Source organism: Miscanthus floridulus, chromosome 15 (genome assembly GCF_019320115.1).
Source record: "Miscanthus floridulus cultivar M001 chromosome 15, ASM1932011v1, whole genome shotgun sequence".
Classification (NCBI taxonomy): Eukaryota; Viridiplantae; Streptophyta; class Magnoliopsida; order Poales; family Poaceae; genus Miscanthus; species Miscanthus floridulus.
Genome location: NC_089594.1, coordinates 11,836,619 through 11,846,068, shown reverse-complemented (window position 1 = coordinate 11,846,068; position 9,450 = coordinate 11,836,619). Strand labels below are relative to the sequence as shown.

Below are 9,450 nucleotides of genomic sequence, written 5' to 3'. Positions count from 1 at the left end.
CATTCGTCGTTCACTCGTTTCACACATGTACCTTGTTTTCACATACCATCAACTTTGCGGGTGTAATATTGCAGGCCCAGATCGCATAGTTGCAGATGAACCAGGAGAACATGGCGGTGGCCCATCAGCGGCAGCTGGCGGCTGTCACGCAGCACTACCAGCGTCAGATGCAGGACTTTGCCACCTACTTTCGGGGCCTTCAGATCCCGGGAATGCAGCAGCACGAGCTCCCTGCCTCGATCTTCGCTCCACCACCTTTTCCTGTGCCTACTCCTATAGCGACTCCGGTGAGTATATTGCCTGTTGCTTTAGCTTGTGCGGCCATCCTGCAGGTACTAATGAGATCACTTATCCTTTGTGCAGGAACAGTCGGCGGGTTCGAACCTGACTCCAGGTGCCAGCCCTCCACTAGGCCCTTCTCCACCGCACGGGTGGCTGGCTCACCCGACCTTCCCGACTCAGGGCTTCACGTGGCCAGGTACTGCTCCTCCTCCACCGACGCAGCAGGGGCACTCCGGGCCCTACTCGACGTTCCAAGCGACGCCGCAGTCAGGGTGGTCTCCGTGGGAGCAAGGTGGGGGCTCTGGGGCCCCTGGGGACGCCGGGTCGAGCTAGGTACCTCTACTGCCCGCTTGTAGACTTGTCGGCCTTCGTGCCGCTGTGATGTCGGCCTTCGTGCCACTGTGGTTATCGACCTTCGCGCCGTTGTTTTCTTGCAGGTTTTGGACATGTTATGAACTTGTTATGAACTTATATCGTGTTGAGACGTCATTTGATGATGAAATGTGATTTTTATGTGATATTCTAGTTTATTGTCATGAATATATGTGAAATTACATGTCTGGAATGCAAGAAAACAGGAAAAAAAGCAAAAAAAAAAATTCCCCAGCTTTGCCGAGTGCCAGCACTCGGCAAAGCTGGGCATTTTTCCCAGCAGAGCCCAGCTTTGCCGAGTGCTGGCGTGGCACTCGGCAAAGTGACCAAATCTTTGCCGAGTGCCTGCACTCGGCAAAGATTTTTTCAAAAAAATGCCAATTGCCTGACACGTCAACACTCGGCGAAGATTTTTTCAAAAAAAAAAATTCCTTTGCCGAGTGCCTGACACGTCGGCACTCGGCAAAGGGTGGCGTCAAGTTCACGGCGCCTGTTACCTTTGCCGAGAGCTGGTGCGACCACTTCTTTGCCGAGTGGGCTTTGCCGAGAGCCGCACTCGGCAAAGCCTTTGCCGACGGCAAAGGTTCCTTTGCCGAGTGCGGCCGGCACTCGGCAAAGGCGGCGGATCCAGTAGTGAATGCTTTCAGACAATCCCTGTGGATCGGACCGCTATGCTGTTTACGGCTGCAGTAGCAGCCAAAAAAATCTGCACGGAACAAAGATAATGTGGTGAGTGTCGTCTGAGATGCAGAGTTCAACCAGTTAATCGAATTTAACTATTTAGGTAATCACGATTTTGATCACCATAGATGGGAGCCAACAATTAAAGGCGACAATGGCTTCATCACGCACATCGATTCATTTGAAGTGCACCTCGTCAAGTCGCGCACGTTCCGGCTCCAACAAGTTGCATTATCTGATGAAAAAAATATGTGCAAAATCTGTGTAGTATCATGCAATCTATAAATTTGTGTAGATGATGACACTAGCTTGCAAAAAAAAAAAAAACCTGAGTGGCATGTAGGAGTTTCCCAACAACTTGTCCAAAAATCACCTTGCCAAGAACTTATCAACAAGTTAATAGGAATAAGTGAGCTAGTCATGAGCTAGAGAAGGATCTGGTCTTGGAACCTTTGCTGAAAACTACGGGAACATATAGCATCCCTGTACAGTAACTCATCCGTATCTCACAGTTACTCGAAGATGCTCACTTACTCGAAGATTCTCACAGTTTACTCGTAAAAGTAGGCATGCAATGCGATACAAGTCGTCGAAGTCACATTATATTCCAACTCCAAGTTATATATATCATTATCCGATGAATAATCATGCATGTCGAACTGAGGGAACCCTAGATTCTTTCTTTTGTTTTTTCTTATTTGTTTTTTTTCCATGTCTTGTGTCTCCCTTGAACGCAGCAATCACCTTCAAGGTGAATGGGACTCGGTTATATATATGATAGGGTAATCACTTTAGTTGGGCCACTCGCCAACAAGGTGCATATCCATTTCCCATTATTCGCATAAGTTTTAATTAAGGGCAGGTTTGGATCCATTAGTACTAAAAATTAGTTAGCTAATAGCTAATAGTTGCTAATTTTTAGCAGGTGGTTATTTGGTTCACCTGCTAATAGTTAGTTGGATAGTGGGTCTAATGTGTATATGAACTATTAACACATATTAGCAACTCTAAACCTGTTAGTGGAACTAATAGTTAGCATCCCTTCAGCTAATAATTAGTAGGTTTATTAGCAGGTCTATTTGAATCCACTAGTACTAATTTGATCTGATAAATTTTAGTGCTAATGGATCCAAATAGACCCTAAATCGATCAGACAATAAGCAGGGGAGCAGATATGTGAACCCATGCAACAAAACTCAAAGTGCATATATTGATCGGCCGTCTCCAGGAAATAATGATTGTGAGTCCCATATAATATACCAAGCTCTTCAATCCACCGTCACGTACCGAAAACCTCAAATTTACCGAGTGTTTTTATGTTTGCCGAGTGCATTCCCTCGGACACTTGACAAACAAATTCTTTACCGAGTGTTACCCTAAAAACACTCGGCAAAAAAAAAACACTCGGCAAAGAGGGGGTTTGCCGAGTGTCAAACAAAAAACACTCGGCAAATAGGAGGTTTACCGAGTGTCACAAAAAAACACTCGGCAAAAAGGAAGGTTTGCCGAGTGTCCAGAAAGAACACTCGGCAAAGCAAAAAAAAAATTGAATAAAAAAACCTGCTGGCCCTAAACACGCAGACAGCCACGGCGCCATTACTCCTCTCCGTCTCCTTCCCTCTTGCAGTCTCGCCGGCGGCCCGCCCCTCCCTCTTCGTCTCCTTCCTCCCACTCCCCCATAGGCGACGGCGGCAGGGCTCCTTCCTTCTCCCTCTCCTCTTCATCTCCCCCACAAGCGGCGGTGCCTCTCTCCTCTTCATCTCCCCCACAGGTGGCGGCAGCCCTCCCTCTCCCTCTCCCCTGCAGGCGGCGGCGCTCTCCCTCTCCCCGAGCGCGGATCTGGCCTTCCCCCACCACCGGCGAGCCGGAGCACCTCCACAACTGGCGGATCCGGCGCCCCTCCCCCTTCTTCCCCGCCATTGAGCATGGACCGGGTCACGGTGGCCCTCCCTCTCCCTCCCCCCTGCAGGCGGCATCGCTCTCCCTCTCCCTGAGCGCGGATCAGGCCTTCCCCCACCACCAGCGAGCCGGAGCACCTCCACAACTGGCAGATCCGGCACCCCTCCCCCTTCTTCCCCGCCACTGAGCATGGACCGGGTCACGACGGCCCCTCGGCGGTGGATCCGGTCGCGGCGGGAGCAGATCGGGCTACCGCGGTGGCAGATCCAGTCGCGCCGGGGGCAGATTGGGTCGTGGTGGCAGCGGATCAAGACGCAGCTGGGGCGGATCAGGTCGCGGTGGTGGCGGATTTGCCCCGTCCACCTCCGGCGATGACGAAGGGAGGAGCGACAGATCCGGTGGTGGATCAAGCAACCCCGGCTGCGGCGGCACTGGCGTGGTGGTGGTCCTGGCTGGTGCTGGGGGCTATGGGCTTCGTGGCGTGGCGGCGGGAGGCAAGGGTGGCGACGGCCAGTGGTGGCGGCGACTGGCTTGTTTTTTTTCGAAAAAAAGTTTGCCGAGTGCTTTTTGGGCACTCGGCAACGTCTTTGCCGAGTGCGCGACAAAAAACACTCGGCAAACTAGTGTTTGCCGTTAACACGTTTACCGAGTATCGTTTGCCGAGTGTAACACTCGGCAAACCCTTTGCCGAATGTTTTTAGGGCTTCGCCGAGTGCCCCTGGCACTCGGCAAAGCTCTTGTATCCGGTAGTTACGTGGGCGGTTGTTCTAGAAGTATCCAGATGGACGAAGCAAATTGTGGTGCACTCCCTCTGTCACAAAATTAAAACAAATCTAAATCTCGCTTTCTGAAAAATCAAATAATCTAAAATTTGATAAAAATTATAAAAGAAAGTATCAACATTTATACCTTCAGATATATTTATTATAAAAACATATTTCATGGTTAATCTAAATATTAGTATTTTATTAAATATATTTAGTTAAACTTATGGTTGTTGACTTCTCATTAAGTGATATTTTGATTTTTTTAAGGCGGAAGGAGGACGTGGCAGCTAGCACCGGAGGTTCAAATGTAAATAAAAGTCCAACCACATAAACGAAAGAAAAAAATTTAACGCATCACCTTTATGAACCATATATAGTGGTGGGGCTTCATCACGTTGATTCCTTTTGCAGTGCACGTAGACGGCCTGTTTAGAATGCATGAATCAATTTATTTTCATAGGAAAAATATAGGAATAAGAAAAAAAAATTCCGCGTTCCAAACAGAACCTTAGACCTCCATGACGCGATCAAGGAAGCCAAAGAAAACTCAGAATCAGAACCGCACTGAATAGCCATGAAGAGAATTTGTAAATCCAAGCTTTTTGAAATTAAAAACAATGGTTTCATCCCGTCGATTCATTTGCAGTGCACCTAGACAACTGAATAAACTTCACGATCAGCGTGGCAAATAAAGCCAAATTCAGATAGGAATTTGACTACTGAATAAACAATGGTTTCAGCAAGAGCAATGTTAAATGGGATATGGCCGTCCATGTTCATATGGATATGGCATATGCTCATTCAGGTTGTTTGATTCATCAGGCGGAAGGAATTGGAATGGTGAAGATAGGAATGGAGTGAAAACAATTAAATTAATACTTGACTGTATCTACAATTAAATTACTATCATTAAGCCGGCGAGCCTCGGCCGTCGCTCAGGGTGCCCACGTCGCCACCGTCGTTTACAGCCCTAGGATCTTCGCTTCGACGTCCACGATTTGTTCCGTCCACTGTTCTGGTCTGCGTGTTCTGGAGCCTTCGTTCGTTCGCTTACTCTCCGTCTCGGTGCTGTGCCCGTCCTCATCCTCTCGCCTGTACGCTCCCTCTCTCACTCGCGAGTCGCCATGCGACTGAGGCGACGGCGCCGGCCAAACTCGGCGGTCAACGGCCCTCCGCGCGGCGGCGGCCACACTCCTCTTCCTCCTCCTCCTCCTCCTCCACCACCACCACTACCACCACCACGCCACTTCCTCCTCGCGACGCAAGTCAGCAGGTCGCGCGGCCTAGGGTTTGGCCCCTCCGTCGCCGGTCGTCCCCACGGCCGCGTGCCAAGCCAGCTGAGGCCCTGACGCGGCCGACGGCTCTGGCGGCGGAGGGTCCTCCGTGGTGGCCGTGGATGAAGACAGGGAGGTCACGTCAGCAACCTCGGCGGTGGATTTGAAGCGGCCGCTCGTAGGACCCCTCCCGGCGACGGATCTGAAGCTGGACCACGACGTGGACCTCGCGCCGGCAATGGAGGTGGTGGATCTGCGCCGAGCAGGCGGATCCGGCATGAGGCCTCCCCGCCTCCACCGGATCCGGCTGCATGGGCTCCACCGTCACGCTGGACGGTGCCACACGTCTGCGACCTAGCCCCCGCTGCCCCCCCGCGGGTGGCCGCGGCCGTGCCTGCCACCCTGACGTGGCTTCGTCCCGCAGGTTCGCTCACCATTCAATCTATGCAGTGAATTGGGTGAAAAAAAACCCCTTAATCTCCTTTCCTACCTTGCCAGCGCGCGCAAGCGGATGGCATGATGTCAAGTTGTTACCGGTGATGAACTATGCATATTGTCACTGCTGAGAATTCATTGATTCCTGATTTATACATTGTACATACTAAATTAGCCTACACATCTTGTGCTGTCCGTGGAGGTATGGATGATAGGAACCTAGGCAAGTTCGTCAGGTCTTACAGACCTACCAGATTGGGTTATTATTTACTTCTTCTTGACACTTTCATATTTGCTGTGTTGGCTTCTTGTTTTTTTACATGTATGGTTCAGTGTGCTTTGAATTGACACATGCATATATGGTGTGCCGGATTTTTGTTTTTTCTATGATTTAGTGTGCTTTGCACGAAGAAACATTGGTGTTGTTGCATCAACTGAAAAAAACTCTTACCAGTTTCCCTCTTTTTTGTGTAGCAGGGTAATAATGGAGTACCCAACAATATACTAAGCCATCATCAATGTAAGTATTTTGCATCACTTCTTATTTCAGACAATTGCTGCCAACCATTTTTTTCACTTTCTACTATGCATAGGCCTACTTTGGCAACCTCATCCTAAACCAAATTCCTCGATCTGTTTAGGGAGTAAGTTCTGTCATGTTGTTCTCGCATTGATTCAAACTCTTATCGGTTTCCTTCTATTTTTGGTCCAGTGAGGTAAAAGTGATTACCCAAGAATAAGATACTCAGCTATCATCAGTATAGGTATTGTGCATCCCTTATTATTTTAAAGAATTGTTGACAACTAACTTTGATATGGACACAGTCCTGCCAACAGTGTTCTCCAAAAAGTATCCTATTTAGATCAATACACTTTATGGTTCGAATTTGGATACCTATATTCTCTGATTAGATGTACATAATATTGGAGATCTTTTCTATAATTGTGATGCGTTAATAAACATGTTCGCAAAGAAAATTGGTTTTGCACGACATTAAATTTGGGGTGTTATATTGATTTCCTAATTTAGTCCAAAACATGCAAAAAAATTTTGGGAAACATCAAACGGAGGTGTACCAATCTGTTATGGGAGTTGGGAATTCTATTATGTTACCTGCTTCATCGAATTATCTTGTTTACACTGCTCCATTGTATATTGTGGTAGCTACATTCTCTAATTACTTCTGCCTATTGTTCGAGTTTTTTTTTCCCAGTCTCTAATTACTTCTGCCTATTGTTCGAGTTTTTTTTCCCAGTTAGACTTCCTGCTCATCCAGTTTACTGCTGAGCTAACAGACATGGTGTCGGATCTTGTTTAACCTAATCCACTGTCTATTTTGATTCCTACATTCGCTAATTCGGTTTGCCTATTATTGGACATTTCCTGTTTAGTTAAACCTTCCTGCTCATCAGGTTAATTGCTGACCTTAAAAATCATGTGTCAGGTAACGTTGCCTGGACCGAACCACTTTGTCCTCATCCCTCGGTATAGCCCATTTTATGCACACATCTTTTTTTCAGGTTGCGAATTCTATTAGGATAAAAACATGGCCAAGTATTCGCGAACTTCATGCCTTGTGTTTTTTTACAGGATCCATTTTTCCTTTTCAACTCGGCAAAGAGGTTCTTTGCCGAGTGCCAGACCAAGCACTTGGCAAAGATCTCTTTGCCGAGTGTCTGGCACTCGGCAAACAGAAGCACTCGGCAAAGAGGGGCACTCGGCAAAGGGGGGCCTGGACAAACGACATCCGTGGCCGTCCCTTTTGCCGAGTGCCTTGCCGTTAGGCACTCGGCAAAGGCCTGCCACGTGGTAGGATTAGGGTCGGCCAGGGCGACAGCCTTTGCCGAGTGCCACGTGGCCGGCTCTCGGCAAAGGACCCCTTTGCCGAGTGCCACTCCTGGCACTCGGCAAATAAATATTTTTTTTTGTTTTTTTTCTTCCTATTTTTTTGTGGGGTCTTGATACAGTAATTACATCTCAAATTCAAAATTTGGGACAATTTTGAGTTTGTGTGCTATATTTCTTTAATTATTTTTGTTTCGTTGAATTTTTCCGACAATTCCAAATTTGAACTGCAGGTACATGAAATAATGGAATTTGTTCATTCAAAAAATGGTATTCATGATGTTCGGCGTATGTTGAGGCCGTATCCAGGACCTCGCATGAAGTTACGACCATGTTAGTGTCGTAACATGACGAGTTACCTGCAGGAAAAGTGTTTTGATCACATGTAGAGATGTCTGGGTTTTAGGCATCCGACGTCATAACTTGCTCTAAACTTTCTCAATTTTTTACCACAGCCTCCACATGCGATGACAACACACCTCGACAAGTTTCGTCATTTTCGGACTTCGTTTGTATTTTATATAATTTAAAAACACTTTTCCCGCAGGTAACTCGTCATGTTACGACACTAACATGGTCGTAACTTCATGCGAGGTCCTGGATACGGCCTCAACATACGCCGAACATCATGAATACCATTTTTTGAATGAACAAATTCCATTATTTCATGTACCTGCAATTCAAATTTGGAATTGTCGAAAAAATTCAACGAAACAAAAATAATTAAAGAAATATAGCACACAAACTCAAAATTGTCCCAAATTTTGAAGTTGAGATGTAATTACTGTATCAAGACCCCACAAAAAAAATAGGAAGAAAAAAAACAAAAAAAATATTTATTTGCCGAGTGCCAGGGGTGGCACTCGGCAAAGGGGTCCTTTGCCGAGAGCCGGCCACGTGGCACTCGGCAAAGGCTGTCACCCTGGCCGACCCTAATCCTACCACGTGGCAGGCCTTTGCCGAGTGCCACGTGGCTGGCTCTCGGCAAAGATGGCGTCTTTGCCGAGTGCCGATCTGGCACTCGGCAAAGCCTTTAACCTAAAGGCCGACACGGGCCGGCCCAACCCCCACTCCCCACTCCTCACTCCTCACTCCTCCCTCGTGTCGCCGCCGCTACGCCCGCCGCTGCCCTCCCGCCGCCGCCGCCCCTTCCTTCGACGCGCCCGCGAGCAGCCGGCCGGCGGCCCGAGCTCCCCCGCCCGCCCCGCATCCCCGGCTGCCGCGCCCCTTCCTCCGACGCGCCCGCGAGCAGCCGGCCGGCGGCCCGAGCTCCCCCGCCCGCCCCGCATCCCCGGCTGCCGCGCCCCGAGCTCTGACGCGCCCGCGAGCAGCTGGCTGGTGGCCCGAGCTCCCCCGCCCGCCCCGCATCCCCGGCTGCCGCGCCCCTTCCTCCGACGCGCCCGCGAGCAGCCGGCCGGCGGCCCGAGCTCCCCCGCCCGCCCCGCATCCCCGGCTGCCGCGCCCTGAGCTCCGCCCCACGCTGCCCAGAGATCCCTTCTCCTCCTCGCCACCGTGGAATTTCGTGGTCCCGTTCTCCATCTACTGCAGGCGTGGATCGTGGCGGTGGAAGCTCCCTCCTTGAGCATAGAGCACCCTGCCGTCCATCCGGTCAAGAAGACTTGACCACATCCCTGCAGCCGCCGCGGACGCGCCCGTCCATCCGACAGTACGCAGCGGCGCTGAGGTATGCTCCCTATCCTCTGCTAGATCCATGAGGTACACTGTAGCTCCGGATTTCCATGTATGTTGATGCTAGTCTAAGATTATTTCCTGGAATGGCCATGATAGTATAAGAGAGAAGTGATGGCTGGTTCTTTGTGGTCCATGCACTACCTTATTGATTAATTAGAACAAAATCTTAGCTTAATTACCTGCAACTTCTTCCTCGTCTTAT

At 49.4% G+C, this 9,450-nt stretch overlaps 1 protein-coding gene across 1 annotated transcript; it reads right to left on the bottom strand.

Annotated features, from left to right (window-relative positions):
- Nucleotides 1–8,669: 8,669 nt before the first annotated feature.
- Nucleotides 8,670–9,095, bottom strand: LOC136507002 (uncharacterized). Its single transcript, XM_066501868.1, has one exon. The coding sequence runs from the start codon at nucleotides 9,093–9,095 to the stop codon at nucleotides 8,670–8,672; it is 426 nt and encodes a 141-aa protein (XP_066357965.1).
- Nucleotides 9,096–9,450: the final 355 nt, after the last annotated feature.

Bases quoted from the DNA above. Each gene is read 5' to 3' on its own strand.
- LOC136507002 (XM_066501868.1), bottom strand. From the start codon at position 9,095: ATGGAGAACGGGACCACGAAATTCCACGGTGGCGAGGAGGAGAAGGGA.